The 26,480-nt window shown below is 32.5% G+C and overlaps 1 protein-coding gene across 3 annotated transcripts; it reads left to right on the forward strand.

Annotated features, from left to right (window-relative positions):
• Nucleotides 1–12,161: 12,161 nt before the first annotated feature.
• LOC136275299 (uncharacterized) lies at nucleotides 12,162–25,121 on the forward strand. Of its 3 annotated transcripts, none has more exons than XM_066083991.1 (15): nucleotides 12,162–12,263; nucleotides 17,426–17,472; nucleotides 17,669–17,729; nucleotides 18,256–18,423; nucleotides 19,042–19,182; nucleotides 19,512–19,679; nucleotides 19,977–20,026; nucleotides 20,719–20,773; nucleotides 21,070–21,108; nucleotides 21,504–21,800; nucleotides 22,264–22,458; nucleotides 22,749–22,896; nucleotides 23,146–23,176; nucleotides 23,800–23,892; nucleotides 24,946–25,121. In XM_066083991.1, the coding sequence occupies exons 1-15, from the start codon at nucleotides 12,251–12,253 to the stop codon at nucleotides 24,946–24,948; spliced, it is 1,509 nt and encodes a 502-aa protein (XP_065940063.1). In that variant the 5' UTR covers nucleotides 12,162–12,250; the 3' UTR covers nucleotides 24,949–25,121. The 3 variants fall into 3 exon arrangements, with proteins under 3 accessions (XP_065940063.1, XP_065940064.1, XP_065940062.1); XM_066083990.1 differs by lacking the exon at nucleotides 12,162–12,263 and adding an exon at nucleotides 14,715–14,774; XM_066083992.1 differs by lacking the exons at nucleotides 12,162–12,263; nucleotides 17,426–17,472 and adding an exon at nucleotides 14,710–14,774.
• The last annotated feature ends 1,359 nt before the right edge of the window (nucleotides 25,122–26,480 follow it).

Genomic DNA, 26,480 nt, shown 5'->3' on the forward strand with positions numbered 1-26,480 from the left:
GTGGATTTCAGAAAAAAGCATATTGCAAACCGTCCGCATAGTCGGATATAATTACTGTGTAAAACTATCAAAGATGCCAATCTACCGAGGAACTCTTTTTTCTTGCGTTTACATCAAGGTAAATGTATAATTTGATCAAACTCCGACATTGTTGACGATGAGATTGTTTTATAATAGTGGCAGTAATAGTAAAACAGCTATAGAATTATACCAAGAAAATTAGTTGCAAATGTCATCTCAGTAGCCATCTCAACGTCAAATTTAGTAAAGCTGGACCCAAGATGCAAAGTAGTTTTACATCTTTACACATACATTTTCTGGTGTCTTTGTCTGTGATAACTCGACGAATCAAACTTGTAACGAACAGTCCAAAACATTTTACATTACTGACGCAGTATGGGGCGCTAAGCGGGATTATTATACGAAATGAAAATAACTTATAATATCAATAATTTTAAAGGTATATTTGGCGTATTTGGAGTTAAAGTTTTGACAGGAGTTTGAGTAAAAATATACATTGTGCTTCTTATAATTAGACGTTTCACAAACTTTAGGCCCGTAAAACATGTTCTTTATTAGTTATTTGTCTCTAAACTTTGCTACACGTCTGATGAATATTAATGTGATCCGCCATTTGTAACACCACTGCGCATGAATGCGGGAAAACCTTGTATTGAAAACACGATGGAAGACCAGTTTGTTTACAAATTAGATTCATGTTTTTCATGTCTTAAATTAGATACATGTAATTCTAATATCAGATGATACCTGAAGCATTCTTATTCCGTTATTCATTAATGTAGAAAGGTATAAATTGCTAATTATTACGGGCCGCCAGAAGGCGGTCCGTTATTTGATATACATTTAGATATTGTAACTGCGTTTCTGCGGGATATTATTTTTTTAAGGAGGCCGATTTGGGTTTTTTTTGCGGAAAAACTACAATATCATAACTCTTTATTTTTTAACCATATGTAATTTAAACCAACTCTAGTTTATTTGCGAAGGTTCATAAAAATCGACCGTCTGGTTCTTTTTAGGGACCATCTCAAAATAAAGGTACATTTACTATAGGAATATATAGGAAACTGTCATTTTCCGCACATCAAAGCAATTTAAAAAATACTACAATAGCTTTTTTTCTCAAATTGTTATATATGATTAGTAATATCATGTCCTACCTTATATGTAAAAAACACAAAATACTACCGTCTGGTTTTTAGTGGGGGCCATCTCAAAATATTAAAATGCGCCAAATTTTGCTATATATTTGGATCATCACGAATGATGATTGGTATAATGGATTAATTCCAAAAATGAGGAAAATATCCTCGAGGATAGCATCATTCTGTATATAAAATTTCAACAGCGTACAATTTTTGCTTTTTCTTTTATGTTATTTCTTATAACGTACTCCTACAAAGCTTCATTTTATCATAACGTCATAAAAGCGCAATGGCAATGCTCCCCTACCGCACAACGTAAAAAATCGTGTTAAAAATAAAACTTTCCTTTAAAAATCTAAATATTTTTATCTGTATTTTGTTTATTGTGTTCGATTTTATAAATGATATCGAAAAAAATTCATAAGATGTATAAATCAACTGTATTATATTAGAATGCGCAAAAACATGCGCAATGCAAAATAAAGTCGGCCTCCTTAAAAGTAAATTTGCATGTAGAAATATGTTTTATGCCTTTAAAAAATATTACATATTTTTTGTTTTTACTCGTAAATGTAAAATGGGTCATAGACTGTCGTGTAAGGCGCGATTTTACCGAGACCATAATCTATTCGGAAAATTTCGGAGTTTTTTGACAGAGGCTGTCCAAGCAAACATCAGGCGAATATATAAGAAAACATCGCACATCGATTATCACGGATTTTTTGTTTTCCCTCTGAAATAGTTTCTTTGTATTCTCTTTTAACCCACAATAATGATGATTTGCTTGAAAAAATAATTTAAGTGGATATTCGGACGGGAAGATATATATTTCATTCTCTTATATAAATCATTGAAACCATGTACCAAACTGTGAGCTTTAAAATCCAATACATTGTTATTGGTGAGGGTTTGTAGTTTTTATAAATGAGAAAAATATTTTGACTTTTTATTGATAAAATAAAATGAGTGGGAAAAGCTTGCGTTGAAAAATTGTAGACAAGTATATTGATAATTTCAGTTACCTCCCTTGCCAAATGAATATTTGGAGGCTTAAAAACTTAAGAAAAAAAATAAAAGCAATAAATTGTCAACTATAAATAATTCATATAAAATCAGCCTAATTGTTTATGATAGACATAATTTTTTTTAACGCTGAAATATATTTTTAAAAAATATTCAGTGCGGGTATATTTTCAAAACCAATGTAAACAAAGATGGCCGCCACTAACGTCTGTGCACAGCATGCTGCCAGAGTTGATTGCTTTTCGGTGTTTTGGTGATGTTGTCTTGATCTCAAATACCATTGGAAGTTAAATCAGGTCGCCAATAATAGTAAGCATCCCGAACATTTTATTGAAACTGAGATGAATTACTGTTACCAGACGAATTTCAACAAGTCAGCCAACAAATTATGCAGCTATGGGTACATCGATGTACACATCCACTCCTCAAAAAAAAAGGCAAGAGGTGTTCACCTGATGACGACAGAGGAATGTTATTTCTTGACAAATGGGTAGTTCAAGAGGGGTCAGGTAAATAATATGCATTAAGAGAGAGAGAGAGAGAGAGAGAGAGAGAGAGAGAGAGCATTCTTACATTTAAATTATTTAATATCAGATGTTTACTCGTACATTTAATTTGTATTAATTGCATTCACATACCATGAATAAATCTTTTTAAAAAGAAATTTCAACAATAATCATAGAGTGTTTCATGCACAGGCACTTGTTTCGGAGAAAAAAAATTACCCTATATTATAGGGTAAATTTTTTTCTCAGAAACAAGTGCCTGTGGCTTCATGTGGGTAATATTGGGAAAATATCCTACAAAATTTTTAGATAGGATTGTGTTGAGATTTGGAATACTCTTTTTTTCCTTTGATAGGTCAATTTAGTCTTCAATCTTCATCTCTTTAATTTTCGTAATTGAAAAATGTTGCTTTTTTAAAAAATTGAAGAAAAAAAATGTTATGAAATGATGAGTTTTTATAACATACACAGCAGAAAATATGGGGTGGTTTTTTTTTTGTTAGCACAGCAATATTATTTAACACAGCAGCTATTGACTTGGCAATTGGTAGGAATACATATCTGACATGTGACAAGAAATGTAAATAAACAATTTCACACAACAGTATGATATTAGTTTTGTTAATGATAATCAGAGTATGAAATGGAATCTCTGTATGTGTTCCACAATATTTATTATCAATTTTAAGATCTTAACACTTGAAACATGAATTTGTTTTATTATGTGTTTCTCTATTTATTTATTTTTTAGAGAAGTGCAAATAAATTATTCTTCTGGAAAGTACTGTCCTTCTATATTTAAACTTGGATAAAACATAGAAGAAAAAAAACCTACAAGATTGCTGAAAGAAAAAAAACCCATCAAGTTGCTTGGCATGATGGATCTGGATGACTTTTACAGCATCTAATATCATGGGTAAAAATGATATTCCTGCATATGAAACAGTGAAAGTGTGCCGAATAAGAAAGAAGATCAAGAAGGGGGTTCAGGGATTATGTGAAGCAGTAATTTGAAAGGATATATTTAGATGGCAGAGAAACTAACTAGATTTGCAAGTCATTATATAAATTGCCACATTCATTTAAATTAACCAATGTTTTCCTAAGGAGTGGTTGAATATCCAGAAGATATCACTTGGAATTTGTTTTTCTCAATTTAATCATCTGCACACTGCACATTTTTCTTCAATGAATAAAAGATGCAAACAAGACTAAAATAAGATGCTTTGAAGTTTGTCGGATTGACCACATAAGAGAGAGAGAGAGAGAGAGAGAGAGAGAGAGAGAGAGAGAGAGAGAGAGAGAGAGAAGTTGAATGAACTTGTCTTCATGCATCATGCACTGTATGAACATGTTATCATTTAGCATTTTAATGCTCAATAAATTGTTAAATTGTTATCTTGCATGAGTTTATTCTCTGTTTATATTCCAAATTGCTACTGCACACTTTCTTAGATAACTAAATTAATTTTAATGTTATTATTAGTTTGATATCTTCATCTATTATGGTTGTTTGTCATAATTAATTTTAATGTTATTATTAGTTTGATATCTTCATCTATTATGGTTGTTTGTCATACTATGAAAGTAACTTATACTAGCCTAGTTAATATGTATGTTAAGAGATTTCAATATCTTGAGTAAATAACTAAATATAATTAAATATATTAGTTAGTACAACAGTATCCACTGTTAACATGCAAATACATGTACTGACATCACTTAACATTACCAATATTATAAAATAACACTGTCCAAGTAAATTGTCCAAACGTAGCATTGATACATGTAAATGAAATGTATTCTTTCACTCTTAAGCACTGCTTATTTATTCAAATATGTACAACATGCTTGAAAGTTAGTCAGCTGAGTAATTTAGAAATACATTTTTAAAAAGAGGAAAATACAGTTTAAAAGAGGCACACTGATTCTTATATGACCATGGATTTGATTTGGGAATAGGATTTCAAGAGGGGGGTGTTTTAAAGCATACTGTCCCATGTATATTTTAGCTGCTCAACATACATGGATTATAAAATGGATTAGTATGGGGGATCCAAAAATGGGGGGGGGGGGGGTTGTGATGTCTGACATTTCTGCTAGATTCATTGTGGACTTAGTCTGACTAAATAATTGTTTTATACCAGTCTGTTTATGCTAATTTTTACCCAAAAGTTACACCTGCCTAGAATTTCCAAAAGCTACCTGACTGAAAGTAGAGGTCACATTTCTTAGTTCTCATTCCAAAACAGTTGTATGCATTCATTTTGAAACTTTGGATTGAACAAGTTGCTAATGGCACTAATATAGAGATAATTACAAATTCAAATGTTACTACTAAGAAGAAATGATTTGATATATTTATGTGTATTTGTACATTATGGAATTGTGTTATAATTGTTTTGTTTTAAAAAAAAAACAACAACAAAAACCCCTCAAGTTCAGTAGTACCAATGATAAATTGGATTTGACCTTTTCACACAATTTGATAAAAAAAACCTTCTTTATTTAAGCTAATTATACCGCTTCAATATTATTATCCCACCAAGTTTATTACCAGTTTAAGAAGAAAGTTTTAGTTAATACTTATTGAAAACACACAAATACAATTGAATTTGAAAAATACATTTAGTTTTACTCTGCATTAATTATTATTCCTTAATCAGTGATTAACACATTTTGAATCCTTCTTCTCAAATTTATGTACTTAATGAAATACTGAAAATCCTTTGAATGTATATTAGACCATCCAAATAGTGAAATGTTCAGCCAATTTTCTTCAGTTGTGAATAGTTTTAGCAGACTTAAACTCAGTTTTCAACATTTTTGTCAAAATGACCTTTTTGCACTTAAAATTATGAAAAATGTTGGTTTTTGATGAGTGATCATTATTTCTTTCGTCATAAAGCATTTCCTATTATAAAGATATAAGCATGTATTAAATTATAGTCAATATTTGTGACATTAACTCTGTCATTCACTGTCTTTTAACAATAATAATGACACGTTATGCATGGAAAAACTTCATTTTCAATGTTAAAAATGAGTAATTTTGTGCAACTGCTTCTATGAGACCGATGCTGTTCCCACTGAATTTTTTGTTGTTTCTCAAAATTTCATTTTTCAGGTTTATAAAGATGCCTCATTTTTTCCTTTCATGAAAATGTATTGGATTTTATTGAAATTTCAAATTAACATTAAAAGACCCGAATTTTTGTTTACAAAATATGCATCAACTTTGATAAGGCATATCTTTTTGTTTGAAATATATTTATACTTTAAAAGCAGTCTAAATTAAAGAGTTCAGTGTGTTTAAACTAAATAATATAATTTTTAAAAAGGTTGAATAGAATTAAGTAGTTTTACAACTGATCAAACTTCACAATATTTTTACAACTTCTGTGACCTTTTTGCACTAAACATGTTCCAAATTCAAAAATAGACATTTTTCTGCCAAGTTAGGCATACAATGAACTTTTTCTTTCACATGTATTACAATCATGTTAAAATGAAGTGATACACAAAAATTTATTGAAATCCAAGACATAGCATGTGCAAAGCCCTGCCTGAATTTTGCTTGGACAGCCTCTTCCATTGTATCAGGATCGGTATGCGGGGCATTCTAAAGACCTGAAATACAAAAGAACTGAATGAAATGAAATTTTAAATAAATGATATATTTGAATGTCAAGTAAGTTTGAAATACATTTCATTCGATTCTTAATAATAATAGTACAAGAGGCCCATGGGCCACATCGCTCACCTGAGGAACAATAGGTATGATAAAATCAGCTCAGTGGAGTCATGATACAAACTATCTGGACAATGTACAATAATTCATGTAAATCCTGTATAAATAAAATCCATTTTTCCCTGGATATTCTTATGTTTATAATCATTAGTCCCTTTTCTAACAGGATGATTTTATAGTCATATCATATGTTGAGTATTGCAGTTCTAAAAAAGATCCCTAACAATAGTTTATATATGGAATATAAACGTACATCAAACTCTAAACCTTCTCGTGAGGCCAAAGAATTGTCCTGGGGCCAAAGTCTTAACAATTATAAAGAATCATCTGGCTGATTAGTTTCTGAGAAGATTTTTAAAGATTTACCCTATATATTCCTTTGTTAAACTTTGACCCCCCCATTGTGGCCCCACCCTACCCCTGGGGATCATTATTTTCACAACTTTGAATCTACACTACCTGAGGATGCTTTCACACAAGTTCCAGCTTTCCTGGCTGATTAGTTTCTGAGAAGAATATTTTTAAAGATGACTCTGTTTATTCCTATGTAAAACATCGACCTCCCATTGTGGCCCAAACCTACCCCCAGGGGTCATGATTTTCACAAATTTGAATCTACACTACCTGAGGATGCTTCCACACAAGTTTTAGCTTTCCTGGCTAATTAGTTTCTGAGAAGAAGATTTTTAAAGATTTACTTTTTATATTCATATGTTAAACTTCGACCCTCCATTGTGGCCCCACCCTACCCCCAGGGGTCATGATTTTCACATCTTGAATCTACACTACCTGAGGATGCTTAATTTACGGGCTATTGTGAAATTAATGTACGGGGCTTACATACATCATTGCAGGGACTGTCATGCAGTGATGAGGAAATATAGTGCGTATACAGAAGCTGAAATGCTATACACATATATCTGTTATATACATACAGAAGCTGGGTTAGCGCTTTTCAGTACTATCAGTACTTTGATTTAATCTTAAGCTTTTAAGATCTGTGTACAAACATAGAATTGTGAGCAAATCTCTGTATCTTGCTTATAATTCGAAGCTTAACACTCAAATATGGTTAGTAAATAGAAATTGTAAACAATTAAACACAAGAAACATGCACTACATGTATAACAAATAAAGAACAAAATTTATTTCTTCGAAATGAATCATACATATACATGTATATACCTACATATTTCCGTAAGCGATATCAAACTCTATTTAAACTGAATAAACTAGAGAAAATGCCGAGCATCTCAACAAAAACCTATTGCATTAATCTACCATTACGCAAAAGATAATGCCGAATTACCGATAGAATGAATTGTATTTCAGTACCCCTACATCAGATTTTGCTTAATTTGCGCATGTAAACAGTTAACGTAACTGTTTGATTTACCGAAGTCTCTGTTTGATTTGATACGTAAAAATCACGAAATACAGACGACAGTTTCCAGGTTACAAAGCATAAATAATGAAAACGAAACGAAAATCAGAACAAGCTAGCTAACATCAACGTCATGTGTGAAAACTGTCAACGCATTGAAATATTTAGCCTCAATTTACAAAATCGGCACCAATATATTTTTCATGTTTCAAAAATTTCCCTTCATACGCGAACTGTTGCACAACAAGCAAATTCATCATAGTCAGATCGACCCTTTTTCGTATAATGTCATGGCTGCTTTAAACAAAGAACCTCCTTTTAGAAGTATGGAATACGAGTCTAGGTAAAATGGGTATGCAAACCCTGGCCGTGGCAAAATAAAAGCCGGGGCAGATCGGCAATCGTCAATTCCAAATACGCATTATTTTGCAGCAATATTTACAGCAAATACAAATATACTGGTCCATCAAATATCCTGAAATTTTAATGAGATTGGCAGATTAATGACTGCCAATCTTTTGTTTTGCCCAGGCCAAGTCTTGTCTACCCATTTTACCGGATGCCGAATCCGAAGCTATTAAACTGATTGAAACACGCCTTTCCTTTATTATCATTTTCGTAATAACTCAGATTTGAAACAGAATTAGACCTTAATTTTTGCAATTTATATTTTCCTTCCCATAAGGATAATTTATGCTAAACTACGTTGAATTGGAATCAGTAGTTCTTGAGAAGAAGATTTTTAAAAATGCACCCCCTTTTTCTACAGTTTCAAGGTTTTCTCCGCTTTGAATACAGATCGGACTTTTATTTCTGCAATTTATATTTGCCCTCCCATAAGGATGCTTTGTGCCAAATTTGGTTGAAATTGGATAAGCGGTTTTAGAGAAGAAGTTCAAAATGTAAAAAGTTTACAGACGGACAAACAGACGGACAGACGGACGGACAGACGGATGACGGACAAAAAGTGATCAGAATAGCTCACTTGAGCTTTCAGCTCAGGTGAGCTAAAAACGTGTTGCTGAAAAATATATTAAAATTTACCATAAAGATTAATACTTATAGTACAACCAACTCGTTATTATCTTCATTGTGGTGTGTTTTTTATGTAAACAGCTAATGATGGTTCTTACAACAATTATATTTTTTGCGGCCCATTTGACGCTTGTGTCAATATTTGTTCTTGTGTGAAATCATAGACATAAATAACATATTTATGTCTCTGGTGTAATAAAGATGGAACACGATTTTAGCATCAACGACACGGTAAAATGAGTGAATACCCCCTTTCCCTGAGGGATGCATGTACTGGGAGTGTTTATTTAATCTTTATTAAAAAATTCTTCTACTTGTGGTTTATAATTAACTTATTAAGTAAAGACATAGAACATATGGAGTACGTACGAACCTGACTAACAAAACCCCTACAACTTAATGATAAAAAGTTTAATTCGGCTTTAATTCCTATTCTATCATTCTACATGGTCTCCGATGACAATCCTCCCTTTGTTCCTATCCTTGTCAGTCTGTCTCTTTTTTCGTTCTTTGCCAAATCTGTCAAACTTAACGGTATATCTATCTTTCTCGTCGGCGCCACAGTTGTTGTAATAGACTGAACGTGGTATCACGTAACCGATTTGAGGCGGGGTTTATTCAAATGCTGGATTTATTTTCGACTCCACAATGATTACAAAAATTATTTATTTATTTCTATATCTTTTTAACCCGAATGATATAAACTGCGTAATTTATTGTTAAGATCTATCTTCATATAACTTATTTCAATAAATAAATCAATCAAATATTTCTGAGCATGAAAAAAATACGCCACATATACCTTTAATCGTACACTTGTAGAAATTTATATAAATATAGGTAACAAGGGATAATTCTTTGAATATTATGAAGTGATATTTTGGGCCGGGGCGTGATCAAAGCTATCATAAACACCTTTGGGCTTTACCATTTGGATTTGATCCCGCCCTGACTAAAACTACCATCTCAAAATACTCAAAGAATGAATCCATATTCCATAAATGTAATTAGATAGCGTACACCTATGAGTTTGACATCATACCGCATGAAGCGGTCCTTTAAAAACGACGAAAAAATAGAAATATCAGAAACACATAACCAGCTAATAAAAAGACGTCAAAAAATAATTTAACAGCGCTTTAATTTATGCTCTTGTCTGAATACGTTTATTGTATATTTTGATATAGAAAGAAATTAACATAATTACCTTGCATGTTGACATACCTTTCCTCGCATGTTCATATAATTTGTCTTGCATTATAGGGAAAATGGGGAGGGGAAAATTATGCCACTATAAGATAAATTGACTTAAGGCTCGAAAAGCATAGTCTAGTGAATGTTTTTAACTTGGATTATCACCAATAAACTAGATTTTAGTCGACAAAATTCAGGTACATGTATATCCTAAAAATATATATATATATACATGCAACGGCGGATCCAAGATTTGAAGTTAGAGGTGGCGCCAGTTTTAGACAGGGGATCTGGGCAGCCTTAGTGGGGGCCTAGGGGGCTAAGCCCACGGAAGCTCGTGGATTCTAGATATTTAGTGGGCTAAAAATAAATCCTTCAAATTTAGACTTTTGTGGTATTTCTTCTTGTGATTATACTTTGAAGTAATACACTACTGATAAACATTTATTTACAATTTTGAAACGTTTGTAGATATACATGTAAGACCTGCAGTAATCCCATCAAAACCCTCTGCAATCCAGAAATATAAGAAACATTTCTTCTTTCTTTTTTTTTTTACTAATGGCTGTAAATTAATAAGCTTAAAAAACAACAAGTTCAATTGGAAGGTGTTTTGAAGTTAAAAAAAAAGATAACCATGCCAGCTTGTTTTAAAATAAAAATGGAAATTCGTTTAAAATACTAATACCTTGTTTAACCAATTACTTAAAGTTGGGTGACTGGTCACATCTGAACCCATGGAGAGGGTACTAGTAATTAAAGTGGGCTTTTTATGTACGTTACACACGTGGGTTTTTTTTTCATACTACACTGTTGAAATCAGTTTAATGCAGAAAAATTTCCAAAAAGTTCGTAATTAGGATTCACAAGCTGTACATTTTCTTTGCCAGTAGGAGTATTATTTAACCTTATTTGACAATTTTAGAGGGGGTGCGCGCCGGGTGCGCCCCCCTCTGAATCCGCCTCTGAATTGTAAATGTTTAATTAACATTGGCCAGGTGATTATCACCAACGATGTAACGATAGATTGAGAGATTTTTATCATCAAGATTAAATCGGGTATTTCTTTTTTAATAGAATTAAGAAAGACACAGTGTACACACCATGATTTTAAATGTGTGTTCATCACTTGCTCATTGTGAAGTGGTGTTAAAAAGGTCATCAGTCGATCAAATAAGGAAGTAATGCTCGGTCTTTTGTTTGTAAGTTAATATTGTTATGGCAATTGACTTAAAAATGAAAATTCACACTATTTTAAGAATACTGTTTACGTGGATATTGACAATGTTGTCAGTGTTGTAAGCTAGTCGATAAGATACTAGGTCTATTCATTAAACAGTGACGCTACATGTACTTCGTTATAAATTTTCGCCTGATTAAACCGACAATTTGTCAGAAATGTTTTAATCGTCATCCATACAATTGAATTGATACAAAATAACAAATTTTTAACAAAGTGATATCCCATTTCATCCTCCAGATCGCCACACCGTAAAACATGTATATCGGAGCATAAAATATTTATTTTTATTCACGTTGATGCATCCATTTGGTAAACCACGCTTTAAAGGGGAAGGAAACTAAATCAATCAATTATCATCTACTATAATTATAAATCATATTTTCTTTTCATATTTCTTTTCATTAAAAACCTCAGAACAATGAATAAATTAAAAATAGATCGCTTAATTTAAGTTTCCCGCCGCCATGGGAGCTGCCATGGAACTCTAGAATCTATGACGTCACACCATCTATTTGTTTTATCAACATATAGCATCAGTATCAGTATCAAATCATGATATTCGCTATAAATGACAAGTTCTGGAAAATTTGAAACAATATCGACTTGAGACCATATTTCTACCTTTGACTTTCCACTAAATTACAAACCAACCTCAAACAGAGCATGTTCGTTGAAATTAAAAAGCGGAGGTCAGTGTCGGTGGAATCTCTGCGTATTTTGTGGAAATTGTCAACAGATGCCAAGTATCCTAGAAAACCTAAACCTAAACACTATCAATATTTTGTATACTAGTAGTCGATTACTTGAGTAACGGAAAGGCATAAATCAGCGTTTTCTTCCGGCAGAGCACTGTGTACATTGTACATCTAAACCAAACCAGAATAGATGGTGTGAAGTCAAAATAACTATTTTTTTGTTTTTGTTTTTAATACACAAAAGTTCTACATCATGTCAGCCTCCAGTAAGTACGATTTCTATAACTTCATTAAAGATTAATTATTTAATAGAAGGCAAAGCCCTCTCACGGGCCCGAAGGGCCCGTGAGAGCGAAGCTCTCCCTATAGACAACTCGTGTATATATGTCTAAAAATAGAAATTACACTCTATACCTATGAAGTTGAAAAACTTTTCCAAGATGGAGGAAAAAAGAATAACTTCACGCGCAGTGACATCAACCATGCTGAATTGAATCTCGTACTAACTTCAAGTTTGTTTTTAACCAACGTTAACTTTGACGTCACAATAAGGGGAAATTACTCTAACTAAAGTTATTGTAAATCTGCTGAAATTCCTCTCAAAATCTTGCAAAACTAAAGAATGAGGATATTTCTTCAGATCATAGATATATACGTCTATGTTCAGATATAGGAAACAGTTGTAACTTGCACTCATTTAGATGAATGCTAACATTTATTTTATTCACTATAATTACGGTAATGTTAATTTCCAGGAACGTACACATAGCATCGTTTTTTAACAGGGGTTGGGTCGGTGGACGGCAGCCTCATCCAAAAAATCTTTGCAAGCAAAAAAGAAAAAAAAATGATAATTCTCAAGTTCATGAAAGAAAATTCTAATACTTCAGCTCTTTAGCAGTTCAATAGTTTCTTTATTTTCACTTCCATTTATTACATGCTCCCAATCCCAATGTTGGGGGGGGGGGATTCCATTTTCTTTTTATAATATGATAAGCAAATTTTTTAAAGCGTAAATTAAATTTATTTTTCATGCTGCGCTCGCCCCAACGGTTGCACCGTAAAACATATTAGATAAAATGTGTTTTGACTTTCCTTCCCCCTTTTATTTATGATCATGTAATCTTGTATATTGACAGTTCAATTTATGGAAAATCCCTACCCATCATGCTTTTCCCCAGAGAAAAACCCCCTGGATTTTATACGAAACTGTGTTTAGCTACCTTAAAGGAAATAAAATATTTGTGTGTGCCACTTTTTAATGCTTTGATGCAAAGAGGAGAATATTACAAACATTTTGGTGTACACAAAGTTGAATTTAGTGAAAAAATGGCCGAGAAATTGTCATTTAGGTAGGATGTGTCAAATACAAAGATAGCCCTTTCAAACACGACTATGCAGTTCAAAATTCAAAACTGACTTTCCACTTACTAATTCTACTTTTTGTTAATGAATTAAACATAACCAATGGTACTGCGCATTTGATACTGATGACACACAAATGAAAAAAAAAAATAACTACCCCCCCCCCCCCCCCCCCCGTGTCAAACTTTACACAATTGTCTATTTGAATCATGCACATATGTGTAATCATTTTATATGACATTTTGTTGAATTAATAGAGCGACTCAAAAGTCCATATCCGGATACTCATTTTAATACACATAATTAAATACACTTAAAATTAGTGTATCATATTTTTCTCTATTTTATTATTGGAACTAAAAGTTATGAACTCATGATCGGAGCGGCTTTGTTTACATGACCTCACACTTACAATTTTCACAGTGCTAATGCATCACAATGTAAAACAACACGTCACAATACACAATCATAGACCGAACGTCATAAAGTGAGAAATGAAACATGCACATAGCATGCTATTAATTTATCTAATGTTTGAGGGTCAAAATAAAACTCCACTGACTGAACAAAATGCTAACGCAGCAATTTTGTAAGATAAAGACATATCAACGTTATATTATGTTTTCCCTTAAGGGTGCAAAACACCGTTTTATATGTCACATTATAAGGACGTTTTCAGATGAGGGGAATACAAAACTGACCCCTATAAAAATAAATTGTAAAAACATGTTACATATATATCTATATATCAATAGAAAGATAAAATTGTCCATTTTTTAAATATATAAGAATAATGCACATGTAACTTAATGCTAGAATTTATTTGGCACTCAAAACATGCGGAAAATAGACAAAAGGATGCCTCTAAATGCAGTACACCCATGCATTTTAGGCTCCCCCTAAAAGCAGAATGCAACCAAATCAGCAAATTTAATTTCTGTACATTTTTAAGAACAAGTCCTTAGGAATCGTTTGATAGTATTTTCAGGGTACATTCGCCAGCTTTTTAAAGAGCTATGCCACCCGCTAAAAAATTCATTAAATTCTGCATGTGTTAAATCCGGATGTTTTTGGAGTTACCTCCCTTTATTTTAGAGTCTCACAAAATTATTTTTTTAAATTTTTCTACATACTTTTTTCATGTATTCGACAGATAACCCACTATATCATGCAATTGAGAATTTAAAAAAAAAAATTTTCATGTATACCGCATAAAAATAGCAGGAAAATCCCTACCCATCATGCTTTTCCCCAGAGATTTTATACGAAACTGTGTTTAGCTACCACATCAATTGAGTCCGTTTAGTACTCTCAGTACTTTGATTTTAAACAGCATTAAGGATCGGGCTCGAAAAGCAGAATATTTGAAATAGTACACAGCAGACGAAGTCTAAATATGAAGATTTTATTTTGTGAGTCAATGTTTGAAAGAATATATTAATGATATTGCAATAGACAGACTAGTAATACCGACACAGACCGGTATTCCAACACTTAAGCCTTATAGAATAGCAAATAGCAGGGGGGGGGGGGGGGGTTCTATATAAAAAAAAATGCATTCATCAGCGTTAAATATAGGTGTTGAACTGTTTATTTTTTGCTCATAAAAAGTTGAGCACGGTTTTGGACTTATGAAACTAATAAAGTATTCTGTGAAAATTTCTGCTAAATAATTTCTGAGATATTTTACTTTATACAGTCGTTTGACCAGTTCCGAATTTTGACCAGTTTCGAATAGTTAAGCAGTTAAATAGCAAAAAATTAATGAAATAAAAAATGTGGGAAAAAATCAATACCTTTAATATAAACACGTATTAATGCTTGTTTGAATTCTGCTGTAGTTTCATTTTTGCGGTCATACGTGTATTTGATATCGGTCTTAGATTAGTCGACCTACTTTCGCTTTGTAATAAATCCAGGTCATTGGAACGCTAATATGCACGTACAATCGTCTGTCGGTGCCTTAAATTTTTACTTGTAACAAGATTTCTTTTTTTAAATGAAGGTTTAGTATGTATTCTAACATACCCAAAAGCAAACAGGATAAAAAATAAAATAAAAACGCAAATGGAAGCAGAATTTTATTTAGCCGTCATTTTACGAGTTCCGAATACCCTATTTGTTTCCCTCTGTTTTAGGATTTAATGAAGATATTGATTGAAACAAATACTTCTGAAATTCATTAAATGTCTTTCTCCGTCTTAAATAAATCATATTGTACCACAATAATGATAAGTGGAGGGGCTGCGACTGTATTCCGACAAGGTGTTAGAAACCAGGCTAAATTATTGTTACGGTGATTTTGTCTGTCATTTCCGTGCAAATCAAACTGTATTGTTAAGAAAATACCAATAACTGAGATGTTTGCATTAAACCTGTTATTCAACAGGTTCAATCAATAGTTTTAGGACCGAAACTTTTTTATCTACATTCCATATGTATAGGAACAGTTATGTTATTCGGAACCCATCGGCTTATTTGCAACTGGTAAAATGGCTTCCCACGTAATTTGTTAGAATAAAATTTTATTTTAAAAATATTAAATACAGTAATATTGCATTTATATCAGCAGGGATATGGTGTATATCGGCCAAAAAATTAGATCTAAAGATAACACCCAGGAACATTTACAGCACCTCCAAATCTATACCCTATTCGGAACTGGTCAAACGACTGTACACTGTCCCGAGTTTTTGCTTCCACCACTTTTCGCTTGATATAAACCTTTGTGCTTAAACTACGTTCATCCACTATAGTCTGTCCCAAGATATTTATGCAGCACATTTGGACGAAGTGCAATTAAAATAGTTGAAAGGGAAATTTTCCAAGATAATTTCATTGACACATTATCATCTTTCACTCGGAAAAATTCACAGGAACGAAAACAGATTCCTTACGGAGATTTATAATGGGGAATGTTTACATCTTCTCTCCATTCGGAATACACTCGGAATACATCGCGCAATTTTTCAACGTTATCATCCGGGCGTGCTGCAATACAAAATCTCCGTAGACATCACATTTTTTAGCATTGTATTGAAACCTGATAAGCTAACAGGGGCGTTTCGACTGAGAAATCTTGGAAATTTTTCATACTTGTGAATGAACATCGTTTGAATCCTGAGGTATTTATAAATATCAAGCAATAAAGCCAAATGTGAATCCAAAATATCTTGGGACAGAGTATAATATGAAAAATGTCCAGATTATCTGTTTTGAAACGCCCCCTCTACCGCTTCAGGTTTCAATACACATCCCAAAATAGAAAGTCTACGGGAATTTTCCATTGCATCAGCCATTAATAAGCCCGGATGATAACGTTGAAAAATTGCGCGAGGTGGCCCGAGTACTTCCGAATGGAGAAAAGTGTAAATATTTCCCATTATAAATCTCCGTAAGAAATTTGTTTTCGTTCCTGTGAAATTTTATGAGTGAAAAGGGATAATTTGTCAATGAAAATATCTTGGATATTTTCCATTTCATTGATATCAACTGTACTTCTTTCACATGTATGTGTATTTTTATTAAAAATCATAAAAAAATGATGGAAGCAATAACTTGGAACAGATTATAGATGTCATTACTTTACTTGTCTCTAAATATCCTTTAGACACGTAAACACGTTTTATTCCCGTAAAAGCATACGGTTGTCAGCAAAAACAATAGTAATGACTTAAGCACTTTATTGACCATTGAATTTGGTCGAGAATTCCATCTGTTGCATGACAACATATAAACAACCCCTAAGATACAAAACAAATAACTAAAATCATGCAATACAAATGCAATATTTTATAATGGAAATGAATTTTTTCACCATGCAAATAAAATACTTTAAAATATAAATGGAAAATTTATTTAATTTAATAAATTTTCCATTCATATTTAAAATATGCAATTCAAATAGTAATTATACAAAACAAACGAGATGATATGAAATACAAATGAAATATTATACAATACAAAGTGAAACTTTTAATTATTAAATATTGTTGAAGATTATAGCCATATTATCTAGATAAAATACTTAATTTGTTTTATTTTGTTTTTTTTATATCTGTAGTTTTTCTGCTGATGTGGACATTTTATTTTGGTACAGATACAAAACGGGTAATTTGATTTTCTTTTTTAAATTCAATTTAGAAGCACAGTACATGTATTGTGATTTTGGGCTTATGTTGCTTGGATGAACAATATGGACAAAGAGTTTCTTGTTCATAGACCAACTTTGCATGCAGATGCATCTTTGTTGAGGAAACACAAATGATTGGAATGAACATAGCATACTTGTACTTTTTTGTTCTAGACATTGCGAGAAGAATATGATAACAGACCTTTTGACAAGACAAACACAAAGGAATGGTCAGGTATACCTTTGCAAAGACAATTTCATATCCAGAAATTTATCTTTAAAATGCGAAATAGTTTATTTATCTTTGATGGTCGTTTTTAATAAGTTGTAAAGGTCTTGTTTAATGAGTCATAACGGTATAAATTTTAAATTTTGCGGGAGATTATGAATTTCTCAATTAATTTAGTTAAAGTAAATATTTTTTACAATTTCTTTTAGGACAAAATGATCAAAATGAAATAATTTTGCCATGGTTCTAAATTTAATTTTGCAATTAGATATTTTCCTTTTTCGCAGCTAATGCTTACTTATAATACGTGTTTTAGCGATTTACAAAATTGTTGCAAATGTACACATTTTAAGACTACCCACTTTTTAAAATGGGCTACTGATGTGGCCGTTGAAAAATGTTAATTTTCAATAATATTTTTGATTTTCTAAATGGTGAGAAAACATGCAAAGTTTTTTCAAAGAAATTGTTTCAAGTCGTTTTTCTTTTTAATTTATAAACTATCTTTTGAGATTCAATAAAACCATTTCAGACGAAGGTGTAGTCAAAGCAATTGGGGAGGTGAGGCGTATTGGCAATTCCAAAATTGTGTCTGTAACGTGTCGTCTAGACCCCACCAAATTTAAGATGGTGAAATTTATCGTATGGTGGGTCATGTTGTGGCGACCCAAAACCGCTAAAACTTACGGTCTCATTGCAGGTAAGATATAAAAGATGAAAGTACGGACCGACAAATAAAGGTTTATTGTTAGTTCAGACAATACGGGGAATGATTCTTTCGTGTGTTGGCTACTTTAATTTTCGTCCACACAGAGAAACTACACCCTGAAATCTTCATTTACTTTATTAGGTATCTTAATTTTGATACACAGGAGAATTACACGCTTTACAATTAATTGTCAAGGAAGCTGCGTTTGAAAACAATTATTGATATCCTGTTAACGTCCATCTGTACGCACGCACGCGACTTTTTTGTTTGTTTTTTTTTTCTCAGCTTATGTTTGGTTAAATATATCAATCTTTTAAGTGTCTGTGAATCGAATTAAGTGACCTTATTTATTGGATCATTAGACAAAGATGCATATCATATAGTTTGTTAATCCAAATGTTTAAACCATATTGTATGGATAATCTAGCATGATATTGCCCATAGAGTTTTTCATCACAGAAAAAAACCCAATGATTATGTTCAAAACAAATGCTTATAAGAAATACAATGGACGTTAGAAATTATTGAAAATGATAAGAAATGATCGAAATATTTATGTTTAACAAGCATTTCTCTGAAAAAAGTGATGGTAAACTTTCTACACTTCAGCTTCAGACTTGAACGATATGCCTGTCATGGGTAGAAATAACCTAAGATGGGAGAAAAGGAACAATCTTGTGACCAATCTGAAACCTCATTTAGTATGTGCTGTCGAAAACATGAACTCGGAGATATACATGAAACAAAACAGTTGGTATTATTGGTCATTTAGAGAACTCCAAAGTATGCAGGGCACATTGTATATTCTATACATATACATGTATGAAAATACATGTATATAAAAATTTAGTTACCATATGGTTAAATAGAATAACATAATTAATGTGAATTTTCTGTGTGGTTTATTAGAAGTTACGATACTTGCTAATTACATGTACATGTACAAACTATGTCATATTGTTGCATGGAAATGCTGTTACTGTGAGAGTAGTAGACAAAGTATTTTTTGTTAGCATACAAATGGTTCTGATAGATTGTTCTACTAATCCACTTTCTATTGGTTTTTTTCCTGACAAAAGACAGGGATGATTACCTGCGCATGTACTTTATCATGGACAAGTGCGACCCCGCGGGGGTGTTCCGCTGTGAGGCGTTGATCAGGGCGCATAACAATCCACGCGCAGAAATGCCTATTCGTAGAGAATTCGATGCCGAAACGACTAAGGAAGGAAAAGTGGAATCAACGTGTATGCCAAGCAGTTTTTCAATCACATTTTATGATTATTGCTTTAGATTTTTAGTAGCAAGGAAAATTCATTGCATATTGCATTGAAACTGTAAAGTTTGCAATGAATCGAGAATTACCCTAAAACTAAATGAGTTGATCTTCAATGCCTACATATATGTAAATGTATTTAGACAAGAAATAGAGTAAAGAGAGCTGTTGAAACTGTTGTATCTACATTTCGACAAAATATTTTAAATATCACACAAAATTTCATAGAATTCTAGCAAACTTTGTTCTCATCTTATTAACTTTGTAGGTGAAAAGAATCAATTTAAGGACCTCGCTCGAAACTTCATGGAGATCTATGTACGTAGTAAACTCAAAGTTGAAATTTGTAAATTCAAAGTTAAAAGAATACTAGTAGTTAAATATATAATCGTTTGTCTTCATTCGCTTAAGATGAGCGAAATATCAATTTAATACGAATTCTTATTTCTCAAAAAGTTACACCCTTAAAGTAAAACCATCTTGTATTATACTTAGGTAAATTTTGTTTGCATGACAATAGTAAAGTTACATCCAAAAGTGATAAATGTTCATAAATTAAACAAAGATACTATCCTATGCATCAGATCTAGTGACGTCAAATTACATAATTTGGTATTCTATATATCATTACCGGTATATATGCATCCAATGTGATTATTTCTTCCTAGTTTTGAAGAGATTTGATTGTGTAGATACAACTTCAAACGAAACCGAATCACAAATCTATTTGTATTCTGAAATAAAGTTTTCCAACACTTATGATATATGCGTTAGAAGAAATCCACACACGGACAAAATTGTGGGTTTTTTTTTGCAATGATTGCTACGAAATGAGCCACCAAAGATTAAGTAACTAATGGTTCTTATACCTGTAAAATTAATAACGAAATGCGACCCCTTGGACTGATACAAATATTACTTACAACATAATGTTGTTATGTAAGATTTTATTTAAAAAATGCGTTTTATATTACTTGAACAATATTCACTTTCTCTTAACTCTTTTTCAGGACTCCCTACCCGGGTTTTACATGGATTCAATGGAACATGCTTTTCTCATGACAGGTATAAAAATACATGTACATACGATAATATCAACCCAGAAATAGCAAACTGGCCTTTCCCTGTATCTGGTACTGATATGAAGAGAATATATACATATGCGTTGGAACGTTGGGGGTTGCTTGTCAAGATTTTTGATAAGTCTACCCCCCTCCCCCCACCACTTTCAATTTGATTCCGACGCCATTGATTTGTATCTGTTTGCATCAAAGTAAATAAATGGCGGTTTGTATGTTTGCAATGCAAATAAAAATGTGTTATGTTGAGCAAAGAATATTGGCCTTGTTTTGTCTTTTCAGATGAGGAAAAGGGAGACCCGAAGAAGTGGCGAAGCGAGGGTAGGCGGTAGCGATGTGAAAAGTCACTTCATCATGGATGATGTCTTGATAGGGAGATAATTTAATAATATACTCCAAAAACATTTATTCTTTTAAGTGTATTTCTTGAAAGAAATGTCTTTATTTACATAAAAGTACTAAATTAATTTAATGTAATTTCAGTTATATAATAAAAAGAAAAAAAATGATGATACAAATTGATATATACACTCAAAACAACAACAGCTTCCCTCCCCAAAAAACTTAAAACAAAAAAATAACAAAAACAAAACAAAAACAGAACCAAAAAAAAAGAAGAAAAAAAAAACAACAACAAAAAACTCAATCAACTGTGGATGTCGATGTATCAACAAACTTCATACTATACTGATATTTTGAAATTATTTTTTTTCCAGGTGGATACACAAAAATGCACGCCAAATTCATCGAGGATAAGGAAAAGAACATGAAATATATGGAGTTAACATGTAAAGTTAATATCAGGAAAATAAAAAAAACTGTCGACTCTGTTGAAGCATTCTACATTTTTTACCAGCCCGACGAGGAGTGGCCCAATGCACGGATACTGCTCGCCGGACTGTTGAGAATTAAGGGAATGTGGGCGGATCCCTACAGAGTCCGGATGTTTCCGGAGCTGCGCATGTTACTGGATAAACACAAAGGCATGGCCTGGAGGGGGAATTTAGGCAATGGTAAGCAATGAAGTCAAAAGTATGCAATCCAAATCTGGTCAATCAGAAACACTGTTGGGAGGCAACAACACAAGTCTAAGTGAATACAGCTACTCTTGAATATGCGTTTTGCGAGGTACTCTTTCTCAATGTAAATTGCCTGCTTTCTATGATAAATTCATTTAGTCTAAGCAATATAAATTAAATAAATATAAGATGGCCATCATGCTATGCGATCCCTCAAAGAGTCCGAGGCCTGCCTCTTGTGCGCATGCGTTGTTAAAGGTTTCCTCAAAATGTAAATTCCTTTTGCATTACCTATAAAATCAACTATATTTGAATGCCTGTTATGGTACAAATCTGGGTAATGTGTAATTGTGCAGAATACCAAAGGTATAATGCTTTTTTTCCATTGTTAAAACTGAATATCTATTCAAAAAAAATTTCTGGGTATCAACGATACGTTCTTTATACATTTTTTAAGGAAAAAAGGCAACATTTACAATTGTTGTACCATTGAAGTTATGCCAAACTCTAAAGGGAGCATTCCAGTGTCAGGCGGCGGTGGAAGCCCCGAATTTGTCTAAAAAGAAAATAACGATGGTCAGAGGATGGCTTAAATTAGGAGACACCCCATTTTCAACTGGCAGCAAGAAATGCAGACTAGAGAAACTTAAAGGCAAATCAGTTTTATGTCGTAACTTCTTCCCTTATTTTTATAATTTATTTCATTTAATATGTTATCTACACACCTGTATAATGCAAGAAGTAGAGATAAAAAAAAATGCTATATAAAATCAATATGGTTTACTTTATATGAGTAGCTATTGTTTAAGTAACCACTGCACACATGTATGTTTAACACTCCAAGCAATGTATATTGTATATATTGTTTTGTTAGGTACTAAACACAAGTATATGTGAGGTTTGTTGATGTTAATTTACAATATATTTTCAATGACGGTTCAGGTAACCGTACCAGAACAAGTGGGGGCCGTGCCGTCATACGGTTAGTGAACAAGAAAGAGAAGGAGGGGTTCTCCGGGGCTGGAGCCATCGTCGGGGGCATTTGTGGCATCATTGTGTTGGGGGTGGCAGGATTTGTGAGTTACAAGCTGTGAGTAATTATTGAATGATTTCAAAAATGATGTCATTAAAATTCCATATTAAAAATATACTGCATGCTTTTTTAAAATTTCATTTATCAAGGCCTATACTGATACTAGTAATGCTTTCTATCGCAAAATATCTCTGTTGAATAACGCGCGTGTAGTAGTCTATGAGGAAAGATCTGCTATTCGTACGATATTTACGTTAAGTTTGATTCAATAAATTAAAAAAAAACTGGGTTTTTTTTCAAATGAAGGTGTCGTAAGAAGACTCAAGGTTCCGAGAAGGTAATAACAGAACTCATGTATATAAATGGAAATTAATACCTGTAAATGTATACAGAATAACCATATTGTAATTTCATCTTTTTTATGATTGACTGGAACTAAAGTTATTGACCGATTGTATTATGCCCCCCGCTCCGAAGGAGAAGGGGGTATACCGTTTTACCCATGTGTGTTTGTCTGTCTGTTCGTAACTAAAATTTCCTGTCGCATTTTTCTAAGCAACTATTGCAGATACTTTAAATTAAACACACTATTTGTTTAAGCATGCTATACCGTGGGATATATTTTTGACCAATCGGACGTCAACTTCCTGTTAAATGACGGCTTTGTTTATTTTATGCCTAAATTTTTAAACAAATTTTTGTCAAAGGTTTCTTAGCAACTAATTATCGCAGATGCTTGAAATTTTAACACATTATTTGTTTAGGCATGCGATATTGTGGGATATATTTTTGTACCAATCACAAGCCAACTTCCAGTGAAATGTCGACTTTGCTTATTTTGTAATATCACATCAGAACTGGGGTATCACTAGTGAGCATTGGGTCACAGATATCTTGTTCATTACAAATAGCCTTTTGAGCATTATCATCATGTAATGATTTATTTTCATTATTTCCAAGGCAAAAGGAGGGGGCGGACAAGGAGTAATACCACCTGATGCCAAAGGGCCAGGAATGGGGCGGGGACGGGGACGGGGACGGGGTAAAGGAAAGGTCTGTTTATTATCAACCTTTATCTATAAGCCTTTATTGGTATTATACTAGTAATCCATATGTTAGCTCTGGTTTTACCTCTCTTGTACACGAGCCTCGGTCGAGATTATTGTCGGATTGATATTTGAAACGGTTAATGTAGACCTTTACCTTTTTTTAATAATTTGTGTTAAAAAAGTTTGGTCCAATTTTCGGTTGCGCGTTGCAATTAAAATTGGGATATTCATGTGTCTAGTCCACTAAGTTGCATAAAGATCCTTCCAATCAATTATTGCTAATACGTCTTAATCTTGTATCTTTACATGGTGATAAATCCTAAATTATCAAACTGGTGTATTTGATTTGATTTTGTATTCCAGTTCTGATCATCATCATTGGAAAACTTTTTGTTGATGCGCTAAAATGTTGAATGCACGTTGTGTTCTCTAAAGAATCTAAAGAATCGATGGACTTTCTTTAAAATGTCGAAAGTATATAAATTCTGATAACTAGAACAAATACAAACATACTAGTTTGATGAATTAAAGGTTGTCATGGTGTGAAATGTATGTTAAATGGAAAGGTAAAAGTAATAAGGATAACCAAATGATAAAAGTACATATAATAAGGATAAGCAAGGTGCAAAATTAAAATGTGAAAACATAGTTAGTTCTATATTAAAAATGACAAACGAGTGAAGTTTGGGCTGAATTTCAAAACACCTATAACGAAGGACCATTCTGAGATTGGGGGAGAGCGTTTTTCAAATAAAACCCTAAATATAAGCAAAGTACATTGCCACGAATGAGAACTGAGGGATATTAAACTAAACACATGTGCGTGTATCTACATTTGGCGAGATAAAAAGAATTCAATTGATAAAATAATAGGACATGTTAGATGTTATAATGATAACCATTTTCATAAGAATATATACAGAGGATACTTGCCGTTGTAGATTAGTAACTTAAGTAAATGTCAACAAAAATTTTAAAGTAGAACAAAACAAATTGAAAAAGAACCAATATGTGTATGCATGTATCTCTAATAAATTGACCATTTTCTTTATTGCAGTGATAAAACAACTTACGTGATATCTTGTCTTTCAAAGTCAAGGCCATTTCAAAGACAACTCCTGTTCGTCTTGATTTAATTGATTGTTTAATGACTGTATACACCGACATTTTAAAAGTAAACTAGCCTTCAGTTTGAATGTAAAGAATTGAAAATAAATGAACACAACTCTATGATGTTAGATGTTGTTGGTTTTTGTTAATGGTTAATTTTACTGGTTTTCAAGAACTTTTCGTCCCATAATTATGAGAGTACAATTACTGATATGACAAAGACATTTTATAGGTTATTCATAACCCTCTTGACCAAGAACATAATAATTATGTAACATTGCTGTATATATCATGCCAATACATACAGGCACACAACAAACCTCACAGATCACAGACCTCATGCTCAAACGACCTCTGATCATTCAGTTCTTTTTTATAAGCATTTTTTTAAAAACGTTTTGATATGGCTTATTTGATCATCGTCGATAAATAATAACCTTATTCAATCAAAGCTTTTAAATTTTAAAAGAAGTCTTCATTACGGTTCGATCATTCTCTATTGATCAATAAAGGAGGTCAAGAGCTTGTTAAATGCCGTTTTTTGAGAGACTGTAGGCATTCTAGATACATTTCGTTTGTCAAAAATGGACAAAACTCCGAGATTTGTTACTTTTATCCTTCATATTTCAAAACATGATGTTTAAAATGTGATATTTCATTGTGTCTACCAAAAATTTAAGCCCTGGTACACCCTATGAAACAAAGATATTGTTATGAAGCATCATTAAAAGAATTTATCGCGATATATCTTGAATTTCATAAACCTGTAGGCATCTTTCATTTACTAGATCTTGACCTTAATATATGTATTGTTTAAAATATATATCGTATATTATATGTTATTCAATAAGTAAACTGATTTAAATTTTTGACCATGAAGTACAAGTTTTTGAATTTATTTTCACAATTTACCGTCATGACGTCAGGCATATCTAAGGTTTAAAAGTTGCATTCTCCGAAACAGTGCAGACAGTGGGACTAGCAATATCATGATATTTCACAAAAAAGATTAACCGATGCATGTTTAAGATGTTAGCATTTACATTCACAATTGATGAAAATGTTATATGGCATGTAATAACAACAGCGAGCAAGAGTTTTCAAGTAAAAGGGACGTTCACCATGCAGTGCACGTGTGTAATCCTGATTTAAAAATAGATCAGCATTCCACCATATTTGAACGGTGAAAAAGGGGGAGCGGGTCATCGCAACAAGTTGTAAAATATTTGTCTATTACGGTACAATGTAAGTAATAATTGGTGTTGGATTCTCATTATTACAAGAGAGTCATCAGTTTGGATTAAAACAAATATATATTTATACAGCTGGATTGTTTACTTAAGGAACTAAATCGCCAAAGCGGAGTGTGACCCGATTTTCGTTTAGTTGGGCGATTTCATTAATCTAGAAACGGGATCATAACTCGCGTGTGTACATTACTGCATTTAACAATTACTAATCAAGTGTGTTTCTTAATTCGAT

This window comes from Magallana gigas, chromosome 5, assembly GCF_963853765.1.
Source record: "Magallana gigas chromosome 5, xbMagGiga1.1, whole genome shotgun sequence".
Lineage (NCBI taxonomy): Eukaryota > Metazoa > Mollusca > Bivalvia > Ostreida > Ostreidae > Magallana > Magallana gigas.

Excerpts from the sequence above, each read along its gene's own strand:
- LOC136275299 (XM_066083990.1), top strand. Across the intron at positions 19,183-19,511 it reads GATATACATGAAACAAAACA|ACAGGGATGATTACCTGCGC; the intron begins GTTGGTATTATT and ends TCCTGACAAAAG. Across the intron at positions 21,109-21,503 it reads GAAGAAGTGGCGAAGCGAGG|GTGGATACACAAAAATGCAC; the intron begins GTAGGCGGTAGC and ends TTTTTTTTCCAG.